The sequence below is a fragment of the Branchiostoma lanceolatum genome, chromosome 4, assembly GCF_035083965.1.
Source record: "Branchiostoma lanceolatum isolate klBraLanc5 chromosome 4, klBraLanc5.hap2, whole genome shotgun sequence".
Lineage (NCBI taxonomy): Eukaryota > Metazoa > Chordata > Leptocardii > Amphioxiformes > Branchiostomatidae > Branchiostoma > Branchiostoma lanceolatum.
The window spans coordinates 23,533,690-23,559,329 of NC_089725.1; the positions used below are offsets into that span (position 1 = coordinate 23,533,690).

At 42.7% G+C, this 25,640-nt stretch overlaps 1 protein-coding gene across 11 annotated transcripts; it reads right to left on the reverse strand.

Moving 5' to 3' along the window:
- Window positions 1-465: 465 nt before the first annotated feature.
- Window positions 466-20,067, reverse strand: LOC136433485 (serum response factor-like). Of its 11 annotated transcripts, none has more exons than XM_066425734.1 (11): window positions 19,766-20,064; window positions 18,533-18,707; window positions 16,698-16,792; window positions 14,792-15,066; window positions 14,172-14,441; window positions 5,696-5,912; window positions 4,841-4,960; window positions 4,507-4,611; window positions 4,043-4,219; window positions 2,576-2,664; window positions 466-1,789 (listed from the first exon to the last, which is right to left on the reverse strand). In XM_066425734.1, the coding sequence occupies exons 2-11, from the start codon at window positions 18,685-18,687 to the stop codon at window positions 1,667-1,669; spliced, it is 1,626 nt and encodes a 541-aa protein (XP_066281831.1). In that variant the 5' UTR covers window positions 18,688-18,707; window positions 19,766-20,064; the 3' UTR covers window positions 466-1,666. The 11 variants fall into 11 exon arrangements, with proteins under 11 accessions (XP_066281831.1, XP_066281829.1, XP_066281830.1 ...); XM_066425732.1 differs by having other exon boundaries at window positions 2,564-2,664; XM_066425733.1 differs by having other exon boundaries at window positions 2,576-2,673; window positions 19,766-20,062.
- Between the last annotated feature and the right edge of the window lie 5,573 nt (window positions 20,068-25,640).

Sequence of the window (25,640 nt, forward strand, 5' to 3'; positions counted from 1 at the left end):
AAAATGCCCCTCATCACGACTTGAATACAGATGTTATACAATCTTGGTTGAATTGTCTTCTTTCTTTTCATGCTAACTGCCCATCACCTCTCCCGTACATCCTGTTAACACAATTAATCCAATGGACTTAAGCAGGATGCTGAACTATCAGTGTTTAATCAGAAACACTTCCATCCCTTGGATCTAGCACGTCCCCCAAGAGTACTGACACAGCTGTGATGCTGTCTACTGGAGCGGACATGACTAAACTCATCACTGATCAGGGTTATAGGATTTGGTGCAGATGGGTCTGATTCTCCTTTGAGTAAATACATGTACTTTGATCTCCATATGAGATTTCATTGGGTAAAGACTTTACACAGGATCTTGCATAACAGATTGAAGTACTGGGGCCATTAGTGTGGCACATGGCCTGGTGTAAAGAAAGGTTTGCTTCTATATCTAAGAGAAGGAAAGGAGAACACATTTCATATGTCACATAATAGTATTTATTTGACATGACTTAAATACAAAGCACTGTACAGTAAACAAGTCAGCAAGTACTGTGATCACCACTTACGTTTTTTGTACATTATCAATACTGTGTCATATTTGCATCAACCAATGTCAATCTGCTGGATGCACCTCAATTCTAACTATGGACCACTGACTGAAAAGGGAGACTAATTCCCTTAGGTCACCAACCAGCCATTTTCCAAGTGAAAACACACTTCTTTTTACAACTTCTTGGGCTATACAATTTTATAATTTGTTACTTTTGAACTAAACATTAAAATACAAGTGTGAAGGTTATCTGGAAGTGAATTCAAAGAATTTGTTTTCATTCTCCATTTTCATGTCATTCTGAGTATCATTACAAGAAGTCAGGGGACTGAAAAAGGAACATACAGACTGAACTCTTTCGCAACCCTTGGAGCACAGGAAGGCATGTTTCTACTGCCAGTAAATGCCAGAAAAGCCTTTTTATACATTATAGTGATGTCAACAAACCATGTGAATATGGTAGCTGTAAACAACATTTCAACTCACATATGCACACCTACTGAAATTTGCTACTTGTTTTGTCTAAGCAACACCAATAATTAAGTTATATAATAAGATACTGTGTACTTACACCTTCAACATTACATGTTGATGCTCTTTCTGCACATTACTCAATTATCTATTACTGTATTACTTATATTAGAAACAGGAATACTTTCTATCATACATATTTACAAGTGACTTTTGTGCAGCAAACACTCATATCTTAAACAGGTCTATTTTCACAATGTGTCCCCATAAGTAGTGACGTGACTACAGTATGAACTGGCCATTTCTTTGCTTAGTCTTTGTCCCTAATTCAGACAGCGTTCTTCTGCATTTTCAGTAAGCTACTTTTATGTCTTGTCACTCAGAAAATAGTCACCAAAAGAGTAACTGACTATATTGTCAGAAAGGTCATGGGACTGCAACAAATGGATATGTAGCTTGAATTTGAAATTCTAACTTATTTGCAAATCAGCACCAACTTTCATTCAGACTTGACGGATGGTTCTTAACTGGATTTCTCAAGAATTCCTTTCTTTTACAGTTTACAGACATTAGAGATGTGTATCATGGTGCACTAGTTATGCTTCATGAATAGCATGCAACACACTTGGTCCCAGCAACTTTCAGATCAACTTTAAGATGCAGCTGATGTCCGTGTACTTTCTTTGCTCGTCTGCGTCTCGGCTGTCTGTGTGTGTAGTACAGGAGTCACGCTGTTACTGGAGGACTCGGTGGAGGGTGTGGCTGCCACTACCATCTGCAACCGAACACCATTGGTCAGCAGCCGGCCAATCGGGAGAGAGGACAGCAACAGCAGACCACATGACATGACAGGCCGGAGTCAACCGGCCAATGAGGGGAATGACATGACAAACTACCCAATCAGAGGACATGATTGGACCAGCCAATCAGACGGGACTAGGGTGATTGACGGGTGTAGGGGCGGGTGACTCAGGAAGAGGTTCTGATTTCGGATGCCTGGAGAAAATTAAGACAGCAAGAAAGAAAAAGAAACAAACACATTTTTTTTAAGTGGACAGAAACTAAAGAAAGGAAGAGCTTATGAAGAAGACTTATGGCATCTAAGCCTAATAAGGTATGAAATGAAAGAAAATGTACAAAATAGAACAAAATAGTGAAAACAACATGCACAATGATCAAAGAAAGCTACAACACAAAGTCCTGTTCAAGGACACATGAATGATTCACAAGAGAGACACATCACAATGGCAGTACAAATGGCAGATATAACCCCATACATGCAAATCCCTTACAGTTAGTTATACAACAAACAAGTACGCCATTTTGAAATATCGCCCACAGAAAACAGTCCAAGGATGTCAGAGGTATTATGTCCCTCCCATTCTATACCAGCCTTCTCACTGATGATTTGTCCATGCTACTCATGCTCAGTTTCACACTGTTTCACAATCTGTACTGTGCAACAGGCATGCATCACACCTAACTACTAGTGTTAGTCTATGGCAACAACACACACACACCACAGAAAAGGTTAAGGAAGGTCACTTACAAGGTGTCTCACCTGTGTGGGCTGTAGTGGCTGGAGGGACACTGTCGGCATCTGAATTTGCACGGGCGTGGTCGGCGCTAGCACCACCTGTTGTACGCCACCTGGAGCAACTGCCGACAATCACACACACTTCGTACGGGACAACACAGCCGCTACTACGCTAATGTGTTCGGTTAGTGGAGACAGAGAGTGCTCAGAGCAAGATTTTTCCAACCATGTAGGTTTTAGGTAATTTAAGAGTGTAGATTGCGCGAGTAAACAGCCAGATTGGACCAACTGGACCAGTCTTATGTACAGAAGTGAAGGCTTTCTGCATTTTTTTTGTACAAAGTTGAAAAACAGGAGGCAGATAGATGAACAATGGAAGTAGAGGTTGCTTACAGACAGCAGGAAGGGAAAGGTCATAGATGACTGGAAGGGACATGAAAGGGACGATGTTGATCAAAAATGAAATGATTGAATATATTACTTTGACTATATTTCAAAACGAGAGTCAGGAAGTCAGTGTCATTCTTGGAGTGACATGACATACAAATATATATTTTCTCCGAAATGTTTAAATAAAAAAATCAATTTTCTCTGAAAGGTTTGAATAAGGATTACTAATTTTCTCTGAAAAGTTTAAATAAGGATTATCAAATTTTCTCTGGTAGGTTTAGAAAAGGAATATTAATTTTCTCTGAAAGGTTTAAACAAGGATTATCAATATTCTCTGAAAGGTTTGAATAAGGATTATTAATTTGGGTGGACTTGACTGATGTATGACTTTATATGAGATAAGGGAAAATGTTGAGGGATGGTCGAGGAACACATGCAAACTGACAAGACTACAGCACACAGAAGACTGAGGACAACGGAAAGAGACGTGCACAGAAAAAACCATAAGGCTACACAGAAAGAAACTTTGGCTACAGAAAATCCACAATGCAATGCTAGCACTTGTTTACAAGTAAAATGAAAAAGGATAGAAAAAGTATACAGAGCAAGGGTACAGAAAATATACAGAGAACACATGCAGGAACAGCGACAGGCAATAGGCAATATGTAGCCAGAAGAGTCAGACAGTTCTTGTCTTGTGGTATGTAGATATATTATATATTTATTACCAGATATGCTCACGTTCTATTCATGCTTGGATTCAAAATATGTCAGTTATTTAGTTTCCATTACAACAGGGTGCACCTACTCAAATCAGACTGATCATTCAAAAGACCACACCTTAAAATCCTTGGTTCTAAAGAGACAACAGCAATGAAAACTATGTAAATTAACAGACTTACTAGTTACTATCAACATTACTTTTGATTCACTAGTCATAGTTTGTACGTACTGTTCTTCCTTGTTGTAGTCCTGTTTTCGAACCAAGGGTCTTGTTGGTGAGGTCTTATGAACAGATTGCTTACTTCATACATTTCCTTTCGAGCCATGCTTTACATTAAAATCCTGACATTTTATCTGGAGACAGAGTTATCATCTCACCTTGATCCTGGACTTGTTGTTGTGGGACAGGGATGGCGGAGGGGCCCTGGGGATAGTTTAGGACCACACCTGCCTCTGTCATGGACGTAGGAGCCGCGTACACGACACCCTGGGGGGTCTGGTACATCACGTGGCCTGTCAGTGTGCTGCTGCCGCTAGTCGGTGCCATACTGGTACCTGTTGGGACCACAAGTAGAGAAAGTTTGTAACATGTCCACAAAGTAATGGGAGTTCTTCCCCTGTTGTATGGCAACTTTGACTACCATCAAACAAATGTCAAAAACTTTTTTTCCAATTCTTTTTAAAGAACCCTACTACCAGGACATTGGACCTCTTAGACTGAAGAGAGCAAAATCAGATTTTTCACTGGAATCCCCATCAGCATGTACATCAAATTTGATGGCTTCTGTTTTTGTGAACGTTTTGTGAAATTCAGACGGTTTGCAGGGCAGCTCCTGACTTACTGGTGTTCTGGTTGTTGATGATGGGGCTGGAGTCCTGCTGGCTGTCTCCTCCTCCTGCCTGGGTCATGGTGTACACCACAGACTGCTGATGGCTCTGACTTCCACCTGACAACAACAACAACAATACATCAGTCATCAATAAAAATACAAGGTACTCACGTCAACCAACTCCCTAGTACCTATCTTGTAATAAAACAGACTTTCTGCCAAAAGGCTATCACAGGAGGAAGACTAAGTTTGTATTAAGGTGAATGAATTCTTATTGTATTGCGGTGAATGGATTCTGAAATTAAGTTACTATCTGAAATTCAAGATAAGCCGTGTATGTTCTTACTTGTGAAGGCAGGCTGGCCGTTGACCCTGTAGACCATCTGTTGTTGCTGCTGTTGTTGTTGTTGCTGAATCTGCTGCGACTGTGAGGTCCCCTGTTGTACCTGACTCAGGAGGGGAGTACCTACAGGGTACAGGAGGTACAGGATATCTTCAGTATAAGAACTCCAAGGTTTCATGCAATAATGCATTGTAAGCTAATGCACCATAAAATACACTAAACATGCAGCTAAACAATTATCTGAAAGTGTTTTTTTTTACACAAGGTGTGACAAAAATGTCTCTACCCTAAAACACTTTTGTGGCAAAAGGCCTGATAGAATTTTTCTGTCAATATTCGAGTGAGCTTTAGGTTCGAATTCCTGAATAGTCAAAAATTACCAAAATTGCAACACCTATAAACAATATGAATTTATTCATGGTATGCACTTCAGGTATCAGACAGTTCATCCTCCTGTGCAGTCTATTAATAGTTCAAGTCCAACAGTATTTAGACTTCAACCTTGCGATGCAGACACAACATGTTTTGAAGGCTTGTCTATCAGGAACATTTGCGTTAGATCAGGCTATACATAGCTCACCTATCAATAGCCTTTGTCTTTAAATAGCACTCGACTTTAACACACATAAAAGTCAGAGTTCATCAGCATGGTACATCCTGTAGTTAGCATTCTAGAAATTCATAAAGGTGGGTTTGCTGAGACACTGAAAATTTACCATTCAGTCTTAACACAGGGATCAGGAATGGATTTTTTTTTTCAAATTCCAACCACCATATCTACTAGTGCCATAGCTTCCAAGATTGGTATGTCTGAACATTTTTCCTTAATTTCCACCATTGATGTGACTGAGACTGTACCTGGTGGGAGCACAGCTGTGAAACTGCCAGGGATCTGCATGGTGGGGGTGGTCTTCCCGCCGCCTGCCGTGGTCGACACAGGTGCCATGTAGCTGGTGATGGGGAATCCAGCACTGCCCATCTGGATACTGGTCGCTGTGTTCACGGCAGCCCCTCCCGGCCCGTCTCCGCTGGTCCCCGGAACGTTCGCTACTGTGAACATGGTTGGTTTCTGCATCTGTAGAAAGAAACATAGCGTTATGTAGCATGATGAGACAGCAATATCAACATCTCAATGAAACATTAAGGAACTTTTTCATCTTGCATTTCAGAGATGGTATCTTTCATTTTGATACGTTGATGAAGGTTAGACATCAAGGTAGTAAGATACGCCAAAAGTAGTTACTCAAGCAACTGGATAAAATTTCGAAACAGTCAGACGTTTCAGACACCTTCTTAGTCACTGACGAAAGATAGCGGATGCTGTCTGAAACGTCTGACTGTTTTGAAATTTTATCCAGTTGCTTGAGTAACTATTTTTGGCGTATCTTTCATTTTTATTTTCTGGCCAGCGTGCTTTTTTTACTTTTACTTCAGGTACCCAGGTCTAGCAACCCACATGCCCAAAGTACAAATGATGTCTTTCCATGTTCAACAACAAAACTTGAATCATAGCTGAGAGAAACAGAACTTTCGAAGGCTTATTTTAAGAAGGTTATGAAACAAGAAAATCCATATTGCTATTTATATAGATGTACACAATGTCACATGTAGAATTAAGGATAGGCAAGTCAGTTATTTGTGACACACACTGTGACACAGTTGTCAGTGCCAAATCTTGAGTGACAACCAGTGACTTGCACTGATTTTGCTTTCTGTTCTCATCCCAAAATAACTTCTAAACAAGATAATGTTTGAGTTATCTGAACTTTTGAAATACCAGATGGATGTGTTTCAAATCCTGATCTACCAAATCACCAATGCGCCAGCTGTGTAACTGTAAGGGGAGCATCATAACAGTTGTGTGAATTACGTGCAAGACCTGAAAGTTATCCTCCACTTGTTGTCATGTATCATGCTAGACTATGCATTCCCTCACGTCATCATATGGCCACATCCATTTCATTAATTATAAATGTAGATACCAAGCACTGGTGCCTGGCATTCATGGTTAAAAGTTTTTACAAACTTGAATAATTCATGAAATAACTGCCGTTCTCCTGAGCACATCATGTGAGGAGGCACTTTATTAGGCTCCTGTTGCTCTTGAATAGGGCCTGAGGACTGATGAAAAAAGAACGAAAGCGGCATTGACATGGGCAGTTCTGATGGCAGGCCAAACTTGAGCTGAGAAAGGTTCAGTACCATTAACACAAAAGGGCAAAGCATGTTCAGGCTCTAGAACCAAGGCAACTGATACACCCTTAACAGGCTGGATTATTAATTTCAAACTCTTAAAGGTTGAGTTCACCCAGGGTGGCAGCTGAGAGCTGCTGAATGTCAGTCTCTTCATCTTACAGCAGTTCCAGTGGTCATATTACAAATGTTAGCACCATTTCCAAGCCAGTCATAAAAATGTTGACCTTTTCACAGAGTGTACAGCAAACACACCAGAACCCATGTCATTTACTCAACTGGCCAAAAGGACCATGCTTACATTTCATTCATTTCAGCAGATTTGTTAAAAGAAATGAAGGGAACAAATCTAAGGAGCTGTTAGTATGATGAAACAGAGTCCAAAGCAGAATCCAAATCAGGATAAGACAATGTGGACAGGACAGTAGAGTCTAACTGCAAAGGGAATGACAGGTTTTGGTATCTTACCTCCATTTTCAATATAGAGATTATATATTTACATTGCATGGGGCTATCACTGTATGTCAAAGCAGCAGATGCACATGACAGACCAGTTACATTCTTTACACAAATCTTACACACCTGTCATTTGACAAAATTTCAGTGCTCCCTGTCAAAACACGAGCACTGTGACTGTCTGAATGGTCCAGACCAGAAAACCATCTTGTAGTTAAACTCCAACATAGACACACACACCCACATGTGTCACTGACGTCCTTCTCTACTGCTTTTTCCAAACCTTCCAAGAAATTCTCCTGACTCACAACATCCCTATTACTCTGTTACGTGATTAATGAAGAGACATGGTAGTGATTGATGTTGCAGACCAATGACACAAATGATGTATGCTTCTCCTCCTGGAAGATAGTCGTGACTAAGGGCATCCATGAATGTATAATGAGGAGCAACAGGTGCAAATGACTGATACAGCAGGGTTTTAAAAAAACAGCAGGACTGAAATTGCAATACAATATGTGACTCACTGCAGTGGAGGCCTGAAATGAATCATTTTATATCCTGGGCACAAAGCTCAGGAGTGGGTGGTTTAATGTGCGGTAGGAACATAAAGGCCATAGAAAACCATTTTCTGACAGGGATATGAAAGTCAAAGGTGGTTACATAAGCAAGAAATAATTATCAGTCCTTTTTGGTAGGAATCAACAATGGAAGTGTCCTGAGTTGACTGCATTCATCATAAATCCATTCTAACATCCATCAAAATTCAAATATAGCAAATTCAGTATGGCTTTGAGGAGTGGAAAAAATTCTTACATTTATATATCATTTCTTGTTGACAGATATATTCTGATCTTCTTAATTTGCAGATAAATTCATTTTAATTACAGTAAATTGCACTGCCTTTGTTTCACATTCTGATATTTCCTACATATCAATCTGCAGTTGACTGTTTTGAACTACAGTGTAACTGTAAAGCAAGCCTAATGAACAAACTGAAACATTGCAAAATTCAGAAAAGGCTATGTAATGCATGCTCTCAGTATTCTAGACCACATTCTGTCCGGAAAGACCAACAGATATTCCTGATAATCAATGAGAGAGGGCCTGGGTACAGCTGGTGCCAACAGGTGCAGGGTCAGGCCCAGGGGAGGGCGGGGTCCCCTGAGGTGCTGACCCTCACCACAGCCTGACCCCAAGGGCTTTCCTGTCCTACAAGCTGTACACCTCTTCTTCTATGTGATTCAGGACTGACTCTTGCAAGACATCTTGTCCTGGGGTGCAGGTTTAGTGTGGTGTATAGTGTAGTGTGTGGTATGAAGTGACAAACTAGAATATTTGTGGAAAACTATTTTCATTTTGAGAAAATCTATGTTCCAAAGTATCCATGCCATTGTCATGATTTTTTTCATCAGTGCTCTTACCTCATGTTTACCATCAAAGGTGTCAGTGCCAAACTAAAGGCCTCTCTGATTTTTGTCCTGATTTGTGCTGTTTCATCTATTGGCTACTTCTTGCAGTGTTACACAGATCTGCTCTGTGTAATCCGCAAGTCTGACATCACCATAAACACCGTATGAGGTCAGAGTGAGGCCAGGCATAAGACGCACAGGAATGCTTTACTTTCCTAAATAGTTTAGACTTTCAAATGGCTCCTGACAATGTCAAGTACACACAAATTACCTCAAAAGAAGAAAAGAAACACACTTGCTTTTGCATTGGAAGTGATGAACTTTTCTTCCTAACTGTTATTCTGGTGATAGAGGCAAATCTATCATACTCAAGAGTCAGAGTTAATCTCCAAGCAGATCCACACCGGGCGCGAAAATCGTAGTATGCTAGCCAGAGAAGGTCCAGTCAGCCAGAGAGGGTCCAATAGCCCGGTAGGGATCTGCCCTTAGACGGACCTGAACAAGGTTATTAACACGCAATTGTTACCTAATCTCCCCGCAGTCAAACTGCGCTTAGAAAGAAGGTGCGAATTGTGCCGGCGTTCGAAGCCCGGCGCCCGTCATGGGTCAGCTGCGCGCCGTCTCAGTTACCCGGCAGGTTTGAATTCCAGATAACAATGGAAGCAAGCAGGCGCTGGTGGTCGGAAAGAGTCCGCCGTAATTTCCGTGCTATCTGGGAGTTTGAAATAAGGGAGACTCAACTAGATGCCATTCTGGCATGTCTGGAGAGTAAAGATGTATTTGTTGGGATTGCGACGGGCAAATCCCTGTGCTACCAAATTACATTCCGCTGTGTCTGCCGTGAAACAAAACTTGTTTCGATCGTCTCACCGTTACGAGCGCTAATCAGCGACCAAGTAAGGACGTTATGTAGAGACTTCTCCATCCACCGGACGACGCCATGGCTTCTGCCATAACTGAAGACATGACAAACGACAAGACTCGGGTTTTACTGAACTGAATATAGACGCGAGAAAAAGATACAAAGACACTGAAAGATGGCGGTGTTTCGGCGTGGTTTTGCACCGCATCCAAGCGTGAAAGAATGGCCAGAAACAGATTCCTAGTTGTGGTTTAAAAAAGACACACCAAGCATTCACATAAATAAAACGACATTTTAATCAATTATGGTTTAACATCAAGCTAGAAACTAATGGTACAAATTTGTCTAACGGAAAAGTCTGTATGTCGATACCTTTGCTTTGATGCGTTGTGATGCGGTGTGTTCCCGCACTATTGTATCTGAGAGGAAACTCCCGCTGTGTAATGGCGCGGCGGCCGGGTTCGTCCCAGATTCGGGGTTGTAAAACGATAATCCCAGCCAATTTTCACGTTGGAGTTAAGCAGGCACGAGGAGGAGTAGAGGCACCTTTCTCAATAGGCTGCCCCTCCTCGTGCCGGTTAATAACCTTGTTCAGGTCCGTCTAAGGGCAGATCCCTACCGGGCTATTGGACCCTCTCTGGCTGACTGGACCTTCTCTGGCTAGCATACTACGATTTTCGCGCCCGGTGTGGATCTGCTTGGAGATTAAGTCAGAGTGAGGTGGCAATGAGAAGTATAAGTAGATTTGCATAATGGCTCCAAGATCCATTATGCAAATCTACTTATAGCAATCGTTGCATACGTTTTCAAACATCGCCATCTGCGAGTTGACAACAACCTGATACTTTTCTTTCTACACATAGTGACGTCACTGGCAGCATTATTAGTGTGTTCAAAGTTGACTGGCGAGACCGGCAGAGTCATTATCCCACAGAGGCAATAGAAAAGACCGAAAATAGCTCTTGCCCGCCAGATGTCTTGCGAAATAGCGACATGAGCTACAAGATGTTTCACGTACACTTCGCCAAGGAAAAATTTTCACATGGAAGAAGTATGAGTCTGAGTTGTGCCTGCGTCAGATGGATCGGTGCCCAAGGCAAGAGGCCCGTCTGTATCGTGGGACGTACGTCAGAGCGCACGCAAGGGTGTGGGAAGGGGTCTTTTTAAAGCCAACAACTTCATCAACCACCTACAGAAGCCTAGGTCTGCCATAAATTGTACCAAAGCGACTGGTTATGTGAAGGTCAGTTTCTGTCCCATTGGGACCAGTTAGACAAACTTCTGTAGACTTGCAGGGATGTCAATGAACTACTGACTCCTGGACACCCTCTCCACAACCTTGTCCATGTGCAAGACATCACCAGTCTGCCCATGCCCCAGGACCAACAGAGAACAATGCCACAGCCAAGCCCACAAATAACCCAGATGGTTGTCAACTCAGTCAGGAGTGGCCATGGATGATTTTATCACAGCTAGGGCCTTGCCTGCCATCAGTGAAATCAAACTCCAGAGTTCCTATTACCGACATGATATGATAACACTTTTCATAAATTATGCACATCAAATTGTTTTTGTCTTGAAAATGTCCTTGCAAAGAATTTATGTTGGACAAATTTCCAACCTCAAACTGTTAACAGTTTGCAACGATATGTTGTGTTCTAAAAATCATTTCTTGTGGCGCATACAATGATTTAGACTGTTTACATACTAAATACAGGTATTCCATGGTAGCATGACTGTGCATCTATGTCCTATGAAGTATGCCTGTCCTCTTTGACCCACAAATGTTGCATCCCAAGTTAGGCCAGCAACGCAGACAAAAGTTGTGAAAAGAAAAGGAGTTAAAGGACTGATGAATAAAATATCAAATAGACTAGTGACCAGACAGGGTAGCTGTATCTCTTCTTAGTTGGCAATTTTTCGGTGGACTGTTCAGTTTTACTAAGTCTTCTCTCCTCACTTGGTCACCGTAATTAAACGCTGATTCCTTACAGTTCCACTGGAAATTCTACATCGAGATAAACCTTGGATTAGCCAAATTCTTTGTCCGTACATGGTGATGGCACAACCTGCTGTCTGAGGGGAGTTGCTCTGTTCTATCATCAAGCCCATCAGCTTCTAGCTAAAGAGCCAACATCTCGTGCCCAAATATGGTGGGGCACATTTGATCAGAAGCACCTGTCTTCTGCTGGTTGTCTCCAACCCAATGTGTATTTTGACTAGAGCTTGGCAGACTAACGCAACTTTCAGTCTGCCTCAAATGTACACATCCAAATAACACTTTCTCCTAAATATAACCTCATTGTTACAGCCGGCTGCACTTCACTATTTATTCAGTGCCCTGGCTGTGTTGACTCTAGTCTACCTTATTTGGCAGTCAGGTGTCAAATCAAACATCATCATTACACTCACAGCTCCTGTTCTATCTGCCTAATTAACCACAGACTCCTAATTAAGCAGTTAATAGGATAGCTCTGTTCCATTTAAACAGTCAGGAAGATGACAACTAATATACACAACAGTTTGCAATTTTCACAAATTATCTGACGGAAAAAAACACACTTGAAAATGCAGCCTACAAATGAAATAGTGCAGCTCAATATTTTGTCACGGGCCTGAGAGAAATCCTGTACAGTTGTTAAGTGTTAGAGACAGGGAGGATAAAAATAAGCCTTTATCTGAACTATGCCTGCAGACATCCCAACTTTGTGGCTGGCACATGTCCGAACACTCAGGCACACTGAAGCCACTACTGATTTACATAATCGACAGCTGTCAAAGGCAGTGCTTGGAGACAATCATTTTGACAGAAGCAAAAACTGTCAATTATTTTCCGTTTTAAAAAAAAAACGAAAAAAAGCTTATTGGCATATTGGCACAATACTCGAAAAACTACAATTTGAATCTTGACAGTTGTGATCAGCTGTTGGTAAAATCCATAAAGGTACAGTTGATTACTGGTAATCTTACATCTAAGATTTTGACCAAAAAAATAATTCCAAATTCCCCGAAGCATTTACAAAAAACAAAAAACATGAAAAGCGACAAGCATAAGTCAAAACATCGAGACTTCAAAAACAACATTTTTTTCATGTCTTTACTCCAGTTCAAGTCAACAAGTTCAAATCCAGAGAGAAAATCTTTATCACTTCATGGCCAAATAGTGCATACCACTTCTAGTTATCCAAAAACCAAGGCCACAGAAATAAGCTTTTTCTGTTTTCAAATACTTCACAATTCAAGCAGGAAAAAATCAAGACTATAATAGTTCACATGGAGAACATCACTCTCACTTTAGTAGGCCCATACAGTCCAATGTGTATACCATTTCTGGTGGGCACATTCCCCATATAGGCCTGGTGCCCATATAAGGTTGTGTGCTGAGGCTGCAGTATTTACTCCCATCTCTACTTGCGTCAAATGCAAACAAGCAGACTTACAGGGCCCGCTGACTTGACATATAAGGAATGCGCCGCGCCATATTTGGCACAGGTGTTCCAAATTTGGCCAGGGAGGTCTGCTTGAAATTTTATCAATGAAACCCTACAAATGCTACTACGTGCGCCAGGGGGAATTTTCGGGACCTTTTGGCAATCTTCAAATCTTCCGGACTAGAAACTATGGGTGACACTTGCGCTAATTCGTGCTATCTTGAAGCATAATCCACATGTTTTCGAGTGGCTGGCGGGAACAGCTGGCGAGTCAAGGGGACGGCAGCAGAATTTCCCCGGCCGGGTTTTGCGGAAGTGTGGGAAGGCTTGTTCCACGGTCTCGCTTTCCGTCACAACATGTAAAGCTGTGCGCACCGTCCGGGAACCGGAAAATTTACAATTCCACATTCAAAACTGGCAAGGTCCTGGGCACTAAACCAGCAAACAATCTGCACAACATTTCCTGTTAATGTTTCGACATAATTGAGAACCTGCCTGTCAAGCTAGCTCGCCCCCGCAAGAACTGAGATCGACCCTAGCTAGACATGTAAACACTTTACATTGCCAACATGTTGGGCGCTAGAAATAGTAGCATTCAGGTCTAGGATAAGAAAAAACTTACCTTTCTTCGTTGTAAGAAAAAAGTGTAAACATTAACTTTGTTACAAAGCAGCCGAACTGTTCGGGGCGATTTGATGCAGAAAGTTGAGAAACCGACTACAGTTCGGTTTCCATTCCCTTGTTTCACAAGGATCGAATTCGACTGAACGCAATTTATTTTCTTACCTTCAAACAAGTCATCTTAACGTTCAACCTTGATAGAAATATTGTAGATCTGTGATTTTTAACGTCTTACAGAAATAAACATAAACAAATGTATATCGAAGAGATAGCACACGACGCCTATTTGTACAGTGGCTGGTAAACATAGGAACTGGCTGCGACTTGCTCAAAGAAAAACTGAATTTCTCTAGTCTTACCTTCATGTTGTCTTCAGCTTCAGTGGAATATGTCAGGTCGGTCTCCTCGTACCCGGTGACGGACATCCTCTGGTCGTGCTGCCCGTGCCCCGTCGCCTGGCCCTGGCTCGGGGGGTCCGGAGAGTTCAGGCAGGTCTGGATCAGAGCCTTGCCCGCCTCGCTGGTGATCATGGGCTGGAGCTTTCTCGTGGCGAAGGTGTAAACATGCCCGGTCTCGCTCGCCACCAGGAGCATAACCTGCGTCCCCGTCAGGGTGGACAGCTCGTAGGCCTGTGGGGAAACGGAGAAAGGGGCTCATGGTAGCGGGATTGCAAACGGAGCTCGGCAGAAACACAGGAAAGCACAAGGGGAAGTGAGGGACGATTGCGATCGGGCCAGACACCATTTTTGGGGGGCCGCGTGTCCAGCTGACGAGGCGGGTCAAAGGGTGTCACCCCCCAAAAACAGCATGACACCATGCAGGCTTGGAGTTGGGAATGGATACAATATCTTCATATAACTTTTTGGCAGCATTAACCGCATTCTCAATAGCTTATCTGAGGTATGGTAAAACGACCTCGAGTGAAAGTCACGATCAATGACATTACGAACGTAGAGCTAGCAAGGTCATGTTTTCCTACCTTCTTCATAATGCCAGTCTTCCTCTTGGAGAAAGTAGTGTAGCGTCTCAGTTTGTTGTCAATAAATTCCATCTTGATTTTGACTCGTCCCTTGGTTTTCTTGGTCATGCCTGCGCCGGACGAGCCGTGGGAGTCGTCTGCCGAGCGCTTCACCCCGTGTCCCGGCGGACTGTCCTGATCGCCCGAGCCATCGGAATCGCCGTTCTCATATTCGTCGCTGCCGTTCCCGAGTTGAGGGGGGTGTCCGTAGTCCAGGTTGGTCAGATCACCTGCACCTGTGACAAAACAATGATCAAACGCTTTTTAAAGTCCGACCAAAACAATACCATTTCTGAGTCAAGACCGCACCAACTGTCAAAACCAGATTTCCGTGATTTTTGCTATCCATCGGGCTTCCTGCCCCTCGCCACGCTATATGCACGACGCCAGGGACAATTCTCCCTTGCATCTAGAAAATTTCCACTAGCCTTCCAACAACACGATCAGTATTTTTCATAACCTACCTCCGTTTTGTCCCGCAGTATTCATTTTGTGTACTGTATGCGAAGCTCCACACTTGTTCGGGCTGTATTTTCCCGGTTCTCCTTTCTGGGTGCACCGACACCTCTGCAAAAGGAATTCCCTACTACACCCTTCCTAGACGCAGACGCATCCACTCCACCGCACTATGTTTTTGCTTATTTTTACAATCAAGGCTTTTACAGCGCTAGAATTGTTAGTGACATTTTGATGTACTATCAAAGACATTGCATGAAGTTTTTGGCTCACAAAAATGAGTTATTGTCGAAGTTATAGCAATTTTTATCGCCTATGCGGAAGGATACAAAAGAAGAGGCGAAGCGCATACCTCACGCGCCTGCCATATAAAGCAATGGGGTTTCCAAATATGGACTGCAGGGCCAAATATGTCTAACTCAGCTCTGGGAAATGAACTACACGTTAGGCGGCGCTGTTGTCATCTGTCAAGACTGACTCAGAGTGCGTCACCGTTGATGTCAGGTGTATTTCGAGAACAAACTATCAAATCAAAAGATAGTCTTATTAAAGATGTACGTATAGAAGCTTTTTATTTTGATATTTTATAATGCTGGTGAATAGAAACATTTTGAGGTGGATTAGAATTATTGATAACGGCGCTTTCCTGCGTAACTGATGTGGCACGTACCCGTACCTTCCTGACTTTTGGTTAGTCATTATACAGGGAACTGAAAATTTGGGTAATCTGAAAGACGAAAGACAGGCTCTGTCCATGTCTGGCCACAAGAGTAGTACATTGGCCATGTTGGCCCAGGTTGTCAGCTGTCTGCTAACTTTCACACAGTCGTGTAATTCATCGACGTTGCGCTAGGTGTGCACAGACACGCGACCCACAGTCGCCACGCTTACGTGCTATGTGCCACTTTCCATGAGAAGCCAAGGCTAAAGATGTAGTGAAACTGGATGGTTTTCCCCTCCAGTTAAGTGCCGAAAGCACCGTGGCTAAAGGGGGTTCATTGCTGACAATGTGAATAATCTTAGTTTGCATCATTAAAGTTTATTGGAGTCTGTGAGATATTTTTTAAAGTTACTGCAATAAGTAAGTAAGTAAGTAAGTAATTGATAAGTCCTTTAATCTCGCACTTAGCAAATCTGGTCGTTTCAAGGGTTCTCTCTACGTTTAGCCTTCCCCCATCAAGTGAAAACCACATGTAACTGTGACCAGCCATTTTGTTAGGCCGAAGTTCTCACCGTGAAAGAGGCCATGACGTTCACAAAGCAAGCAAGACGGGGAGGGCGCTTGTGGTTCCCAATATGTTATTTTTTGTAACATGTACCAACCTATACCTTAACATGACCAATTTCCTCTAAAGAGTGGTTATTCTGTGCACATCTGATTTGATTATACGGTCAAAGAAACTTGTCTCACCTGACGACTTGGACGGCGGTGTGATGGGCGGCTCGTAGGTGTGCATCTTGTGCATGCCCAGTTCTCCAGTAGTGCGGTAGGTGGGGTAACGGTACCTAGTGGATCAGAAGGTAGGTTTTATTGAACGAATAGTCAAAATGGCACTTTCTTTCAAAACAAGTCTTGCTTTGGCAATATGAAAGTTTTCTACAAGTAAAAATGTACAATATGAGAAACGCCTGTTGACGAGTTAGACAGTTATTCTATAATTTCTATAATTTTGATCGTTGTTGTTGTTGTACATATGTATACATTTTCTATATTTTCATGATGCAACAGAGGGATAGCCCATGATCATAGCGATAGCCCACAGTATTGAGAGTCCTGGCGGAGTTCTTATGTACTGCACCCGTGCGCACTCAGGTGTGGTTGTGAGTTTGATGAGAACGCAGGCAGTGACGAAGTTTTGATACAGTGCAGGAATCGGTTCATCTTAAAGTTTAAAAAAGTGATTTTTGTAGAGCTACCATTGATTCAACAGTTGTTTTAGCAACAGAACCAAAGTCTTTCCTTCCAAAGCTTATGCGTAGCAATTTGTGCTGTTTTCTAGTTTTAAGTGTTCCGTGAAAAAGGTCTATACTGCGATTCTCACGTGTATACACGTAACAGATATGACGGCGAGTACTGTTTGAGAAAACTTAGGGATCAGCGGACTCAGCTGTAAGAAGGATTACAGTGTAAATCAGCTTAGCGCCCGTGCCGCGCTCCCCATATGGTTTCTTACGAACATCTTGCTTCGCGGTACTGACGACTCCTTGCCTCACGCTGAGGAGAGCGAATTTGCTTTCACGGTTCGTAACTAAATCACTCATCCATCTTATCGTCCTGAAACTTGTCAACATCTGAGCTGAGCTGTGACTGTTACCATGCCCTAGACCCTGCCCAAAGCGTAAAACTCGGTCCGCCGTAGCGAGGACTCCCCGTCACGGAAAGCGTGAACGGGGGGAAAGGGGCTTCGCTTTTAAGTCTCGTTACCCCCATCTCCCAATTGTTCACCGTAAGACTTCTGTCTATTTAGATACTTTACTGTGCATTGGATACCTTTTGGTATTCAAATACCTCTTCTTAAGTCAAGTCCAACTCCCTCGTAAAGGCATGAGAACACATCTCCCTCTTGAATGCATTTGTCAGTGAATGTAGAACGATAAAATAAAGCAGGGCAGATACTGTTTTAACACAGCTACAGAGCTATTTCTTCCTCGTTACTTCCAAAGGACGTGAAGAATGAAAACTAAGAACATTACAGCTGAGTAGCAGTACATAGATAGGGTTGATCAAATTGACTGGAAAGTCGATTGTTTTTCTGTGTTTTCTTCAAATGATTTCAACTGATCCGGTGGCGATTCATTGTGAGCAAGAGAACGCTTCAGAAACAGAAGTAGCAAATGTATGTCGTGTCGAGAAATGTAGTGTTTTGGCGTTGCATTGGCAATCGCTAGCTTTTATTAGCTGTCTTGGAATCGCCTGTTGTTACATTTCTCCCTGGTTGGCGTTTTATTTGTTTGAAAACACACAAGTGTAGTTTTTTTCCTGCGCACTCAAAAATATAGAATTGTACCCTATTTATCTCACTGGACTGCGCCTAGTTTGCACCCACTATATGAATGCCTGACGCAATTTGGCGCAGTGACTGAGATACCCGTTTTACTGTCTTGTACATTGTAATGATTGTTTCCGCTGCCAATGATGAGAATGTAAGTTCTGTAGCTTTTAAAGTTTTGTGAAAGTAAGCTTATTTCTCTGTTTCTATAGTGATGTTCTTTTGGACGCATATAACATTCAAGAACGCGTCTCACCTCATGTCGTCGTGCGGGGAAGAGACGGGGGAAGTTTTGTCCATGGCGTGTCCGGAGTACGGCTGGACGTCGGGCATCCAGCTCCGGGCAGATGGGGGAGGGTATGTCATTCCGAAAGTAGGAGGTGGGCGGTAGTAGGAGTCAACTTCGTACATAGTAGAGTGTGGCGTCCTGCCTAAAAAACAAAATAGATTCCTGGTCAGGTTAGAGAGACCCCGGTTCAATCATGGGAAGGAAATCTCAGTCGGGGCTGCACCCGTCTTTCGGAAGGGACCGTAAAATGGGGGTCCCGTGTTCGTGTACAACCACTCCCTGTAAAAATGTACGCCACTACTGAAACAGCAAGGAAACTGTATGCCACTAAGAACTACAAGGCTCTGAACTGAACGAAGTCAAGCTTACGTGTGGTACGTGGCCAATAGTGGTGGAGAATTTCTCCTTTACTTTTTTCTTTTCGTCCTTGTCCCGGCAAGGTTGGTTAGATTAACGAGTTTTAGTTTATTCATAGCCACAATGATAACGAAAGCATATCCTGTTTTTCAGGTAGGCTTATCGAAAGGGTACTTTGCCATTTTAACTACGTCAATGATAAAGGCGAACTTCGTACGCCCTTTTATCGATTTTGCATAGGCAATGTTGCATTTCAAATTGTGGGGAGGAATAGTGTATATCTAAACAGCTTGATAGCAATAGCTCCTAAAACAAAGTTTCGGTGTCTAAAATGACGTTTCAATTTGTCGACAGATTTGTGGCTCAAACTTATCTCACCTCCTCATCGTGACGTATATCGGAACACGGTTATGAAAATGAGAGATTTTATCATTTCGATAGGGAAACTTTCATAAGAACAGGAACGAGATATGTTGAACATAATTTCGTTATCGGCGTCTGTCACCGTCCTATGTTTTTGTTTGCATTTCTGTCTGCGACTTGTTGTCTATCAAAACAAACTTTAGTCTAAAAGAAATATTTTGTATCAAAACGAAATAATTGAATTATCCGGCATATCGCTTTTGTTTGAACAAGAAAGCTAGAATGTCAAGGAGAAGATTTTGGAGAAATATTTTGAAGTCCTCTCATGGAAAGTCCTAATGACGTTTGAATGTCCAGAAAGGCAACAGACCATCATCAGACCAGCTTGTCTCGTTTAGGAAGTTCGTCAAAAATGTACACACAAAGGCTGCAATAAGCTTATCCTGTCATGAATGATGAAGACAAACCGACGTTACTCACCTCAAAATACAAAAGATGTGATTCGGAAAGACTGTCTGCGATGTGGCTTGAGAGCACTGAATTGAGATGCGACTGGTAGTCTCGGACAGTGGCAATTGATTCGGTCGAAGGTTGCTGGTCGCTCTTATATGGCCGGCTGTTAGATATGATTGACAGGAGCGGGGCTCACTCACTCCCGGCAGCGTCATCACGGAATGTCGGCGGCTTGCACAATATGACGAGTTCTCATGTGTCCAGCTATATTTACTGAAGACCTATGAAATATTTGCAGAATGTTGAAGGAGACCTGTTTCGTTGTCTTGTTAACTATGTGATTATCTTGTACTGTGGGCTCCGTCAGTTTCACATCGCGTCGAAGCCGAGAAGTAGGCGGAAGTCGTGTCGTACAAATCCACCGTGTCGTTAAAGGGACGGAGGGATCCAGGTTGTTGTTAACCTTAGCAACGTGAGAGCGCGATTGTTCCCGAGTGTTGGACGCGACTGACAGTGATGGATGGGCGACATGTCGAGATGTCTTTGCCCGACAAAGGCGAAAGTAGGAGCTCCCTCCTCTCCGGGACCCGAGGACACCCCCGGCGATTCCCATGGCAAAAACACCGAACTTTGACCAGTTACACGGATATAATGTGACACAGGTACCCAATACAGCTGTTTCGCCAACATTGGTCGGCAGAAGTTGAACTCTGAGTGAAGAAAAGAGGTAGAAGAAACTTTTGAGACTGTTCGCTTGAGATTTTCTTCTGAAATAGTGAAAAGGCTGAGTATTCCAGGCTCTTTTATAGAACAGAAAACGGTGAACGGTTCTCGGACAAGGTCGCGATTAAGTCCACCTGGTAATTCCTGAAAGGGAAATCTTTCAGATACTAGTAGTTGCCATTTGTGACCCAAACAACATTTGCGTTGGCCACTTTTCTCCAACTAAGCCCCACAGTCAGTCTGCAAACACCACAGCTGGAAACAGCTTTACTACGTTAGAGGAACCCTTGGAACTTGTACGCCTTTCCACAGAACGAAGTTCGTCGATCAGTGAAATTCGAAGACGAAGAGACATGCCCGGTCCTCGCGCAAGAACTGTTACACCAGTAGATCGGAATCAGTGAAAAAGTTGTCGCAGGTGATGTGCGAAAGTATCCAAAGACAAAAGACGAACCTACCTTCCCTCCACATAAAAATCTCAAACTAAATCGATGTATACTTACATACTATATAGTACTCCCAACAAACACCAAGGCAAGGATTCTATCTAACTGGGAATGTGGTTCAGATGCGCAATATCATATCATATTGGACACAAACTTTAGCTACTTATAGGGCTTTTCTGCCCTTTTCCTGAATTCCACAGTGCTGTGGTGAGCCACAGGCCAGGAAATGCAGTATTAGTCATTTCCCCCGTTTTGCACAGTTTCCCTGTATAAGATGTTGCAGGCGCCGCACAACCACCCATATGAGCACATAAGCACTTCGTTTGTATTTTCTCTTTTGTCTTGCCGGCCGGTATTAACCAGACGTTCCTCTCAAAAGGTAGTAGAATCGCTGTCCAAATCGGCCGACACAAAAGAAAAATAAGGCGCACAATGATCGTGCCGATGTGTAAGACAGCACACAAACACGTACGGCATGTTGCCTTTATTTGCGCGAAAAGTATCCACGCGGAAGTTATCCCCATAAGCTTGTGCTGACCAAAGTTCTGGATAAACCGTGAAAATCCTACCCACATCCCCTGGGTTGGGCACACATGGGCCCTCGGTGATAATCGTTTTTTGATGAGCTAAATCAAACACCCAATTAACAAATCAATGAATTATTATGAGACACTAGGAGATCACAGCAAGGGGCATGTTTAGATATTGTAATAGAGAGAGATTTATGTAACCGAGTAGCCAATTAAAAAAAACTTTTAGATACTTGTACTTTGAGAGACAACTGATGCATTCATTTAATTTGATGTGCGCACTTCTTTTCACTTTTCCCTTTGCTCAGGTATATCCTCTATTTTTTTCTTTTCTTTGTTTGTTTCTCAAGTTCTTTCTTTCTTGCGTTGTGGTCCATCTCCTTCTTTCTAAGATATGATAGTGGCCTCTGGTCTAGAAATCCCAGTCCGCAGGGTCAGTATGAAAGGGTCATGTATTTTAACAATTAAGACACTGTCACTCGGAAGTGCTGAAAGCGTTGGAGTACTAACTGTTCCAGTTCGGATTGTATCGACAATGGGCGAGTTTTCGTCAACTTTCTACTGATCCTTCCAGCCCAGTCCTGAGGCCCGGGGATTGCCGTGCGTCCCGGCTGCTGCAGACTGATCCTCCCACACGTGCAGTGCATTACACGGTACATCAGGACCACGCCGGGATTCTCACAGGCCGTCCCCGTGAAACGATTAGCCGGATTTCCTCAGGTGAAAATGCCTGACTCGCACGACCCCGGCCCCCTGGACTCCTCCAGAACTCTTGGCCATGGAAAAAGTCAAATAGAGGTCAACAGACACGACCCTCTCGTACACTTTCTCAAAGTCAAGTAAAGGTCAACAGCTACAGGTCGCTTCAACTTGAGTATCTACTTTGACCCAGGGATGCATTTTCAGATGAAAGGAGCAAACAAATGAACAACGAATTTACTATCTCACATAATTGAAATATAGGTACTTATACTACGTATACGATTTTCTAACTTTAATCACCTTAGCGCTTTAAGCACCGTAACTTAACTACAGGAACGTCCACCCCAGATGATGATTTGGTTCTTATGATGAGTTGCCGCGATCATTATCAATATTCAAAGTTTCGAGATTTGCATCTGTACATTCTTGCAATGGACTTTCGGACGATACGACTAGCTAATATATAGTAAAAAGGCAGCCACATTTGCTCTATTATAAGTGCTTCTTTCATCAGCTCTACAAAATGTTGAGACTATTCTAAAGGCTGCATTACATTGCTTTGCCTGCATGATCATAACAATGTTATGATATTTTCTTTGAGGCTGGGTGACCGTTGACTCATGAAGGGTCACTAGGGTGTAGGCTTTTTTTTCATACCGTTAAGTTCTCGTTTTGATGGGGGCCAACTGACTACTTGAGTGGGTTTTCATGCTAGCTTGCTTTCTCTACGGAGAGGACAGAAGAGACCCTGGAGTTAGTTTTGGATACCCACCAGTCTATTTCAGGCGGCGTACCTCACCTTTGCTGGGAGGTAGCCAATCACGGATTTTTTACAGGCAAAAGTTTCACACAGGTGGTCACGTGCACGTCGTTGGTTCAAAGGTACCGTACATCGGGGACCAGGAATAATTCGGCACACTTTTCGTTTGATTTTTTTTCTAATTCTTTGTGTTTATGTGATGTCTGCTGGTTACCAGGCCAGGGCCACAGACTCCCAAATTGTCTCCTGAGTGACTCAGATTGTTGTAAATCTCCGGAGGACAAAAAGCCGATGATTTTTTTTCTTCAGCATGTGGTTAACTTGGCCGTTCTACTTCGACCAGTTTGGATATGTAGGCCCAGGAGTTTTGCCATTTTAACTATTGCTCGGGGACAGTCGTCGATTCTTAGTGGCGGTGGTGGCGGAGAAGTGATTTTGAAAAAAAGTGCATAAATATTACTTTGTATTTCTTGAGACGCATCCTCTGAAGAATATTCAAGGAAGGGAATGTTCAAATAAGATAATATTAGTTCATAACCAGCCACTATAATCGGGATGAGTAACAAAGGTGAAAAATAATGCCTCATGATAGTGTAGCGTAATTTTACAATGTCAACATATTTGAGGTACTATATCTATCTTTTGTATCAATTGCTGCAAATAAGGTTGATGCTCGTTCACTGACATAAGCTGATAACCTTTCAAGGTCGAATTTTTTTTTACTACAAATGAAGTAGTTTTGCTAATAGCATCCAAGCCTACTCTGGTTTCCTCTGTGTTTATTTAGGACGGGTTTGTTTGTTTGTTTGTTTGTTTGTTTGCGTGTGTGTTTACAGAACTACCTGGTATAGTTTAGCCACGATGATCTGAGATGACGTTATGTTATGTTAGAGATATTCTTCTCCATGATCTTTCATAAAGGATCAAAACAGTTTCTCCTTATCGGTATTAATGTAGACCTCATCCGACAGCTGACACGGACTCTCGTGAGAAAATACTTCCCATTTTCCAACTTTTGACAGTTTTGGGCACTCCCCAAACTCAGAATGCTAGGCCGTGGCCCTTCCCATATTCAACGGCGACGATTTCGTCTCAATTATCCCAACGTCCATGGGAAAGCGATGTAAAATGTTACAAATTTGGAGTGAAGACCGCTACTGGATCAGTGGATGATCCTGGGCAGAATATGGGCAGGGTGACCAAAACCGCCGGACTGTGTGACATGTGTTTGAGCTCGTTAACAAGGTGGGAGAGGTGACCTGTGATTATTGCGTTTCATGAGGCTGTTATAAAGCCGCCTTGTTTATTACAGGAAAATAGAAATTCTGTTGTTTGAAAACTCCATCTGGTCGCCTCATGGAAAACACTGATGTTGTTAATCATGTTTTTGGCACTCCCGGCTGCGGGGAATCGATCGCACTACATACAATGTTATTGGTTTTCAGACTCCTTTTCTGTCGAGGGAATGACATCATCACATCGCCAAAACCGTTAGAGGTGACTCCAGAAGAATGCACAGGCTTCTTATAGCTCCGACTGGAACACAACTGTATATGTTTGATAATAGTTCTTCTCACGGCTTACCGTGGGAAAACCGCGGGCTTGTGATGCTCTAATCCGGCTCCTCCTACTTCTTGCCTTTCCCGTCAGGTTGACCAAATGAAGCGTATAAATAAATCATCTGGTTTTAACTTTCCGAAACGTACAAGTCAGTGGGTGCAGTACTGATGTCAGCACAAGTACCCAACCCAACGTCTATTGCCCCTCTCTCTCCAAGAAGTCCCCGAAAGTTGGCGCCAATTCTTAATTCCGTGGGATGTTCTGTCAGTAAATAGTAACGTTAGCAGGTTCTTCACTACAAGTTGACAAACTGTTCCCGCTGAAAACGTTCGGTTTATCTAGGTTTTAAATCAACGTTACTGTCATGAAATATTGGGTTTGGATGTCTTACTTCTTGTGTATGATGTATTATTTTCTGTAGGTACACAGTACCGAGGTGCCAAGACGCTTTCAGACATTGTGCATTCGTGCTGCTCATTCGGTTCACCATTTGATGGAGTCTTCGGGCGAAACTTTAAAGACATAGATCAGTTCAATGATGAGTACTGTGACAGGAGCGGCTACTATTTTACGATAAAGTGATTTTATGGACACAATTCCAGCAGATTTTCTATTGAATTACCTAAGGGGTCAACTTAGCAACGAACCTGTAAGCCGGTATCCTCACCGAAATGACAGAGTGCACGAGCTGCTCATCAATTCATGATTACACGCGGAACAACAAATTACGCAGTTTATGGTTTTGTCTGATGCTGTTTCAGAACATTCTGATTTGCCTGGTTTTAAATCAGGAATCGTAAAAAGAAGATTAACAAGACAGTATTATACCGTTTAAATTCCGATAAAACAGACCACACAGACATTTGCGATAGTGAACTAAATACTGTGTTGTAGAAACTTGTAATATCCCTATTTTTGTTAATACCGTAACATTTTACGTAAAGGACTGTTATGTGCATCATTTTCTGGCCTCTCCTTTGTTCACCGGAACATTTTTACGAACTTTAAAACGGTAATAAGGTCTCTGGGTAAGATCATTTAAGTTAAACTCAACTTAAAGTTAAGTTTGTACGTTTTCTGCCGTGACAAACATCGCACAGAGGCAATAGACCGTTATGTTACCGCAGCGCTACGATCCCAGCCTGAGAAAGAGTGGCCAAAACGGGTGGTCTGGTGGCATA

Excerpts from the sequence above, each read along its gene's own strand:
- LOC136433485 (XM_066425730.1), bottom strand. The coding sequence starts at position 18,687 with ATGTACGAAGTTGACTCCTACTACCGCCCACCTCCTACTTTCGGAATG. Across the intron at positions 14,442-14,791 it reads AGACTGGCATTATGAAGAAG|GCCTACGAGCTGTCCACCCT; the intron begins GTAGGAAAACAT and ends GTTTCCCCACAG. Across the intron at positions 2,674-4,042 it reads ACAACAAGTCCAGGATCAAG|TTGCTCCAGGTGGCGTACAA; the intron begins GTGAGATGATAA and ends GATTGTCGGCAG.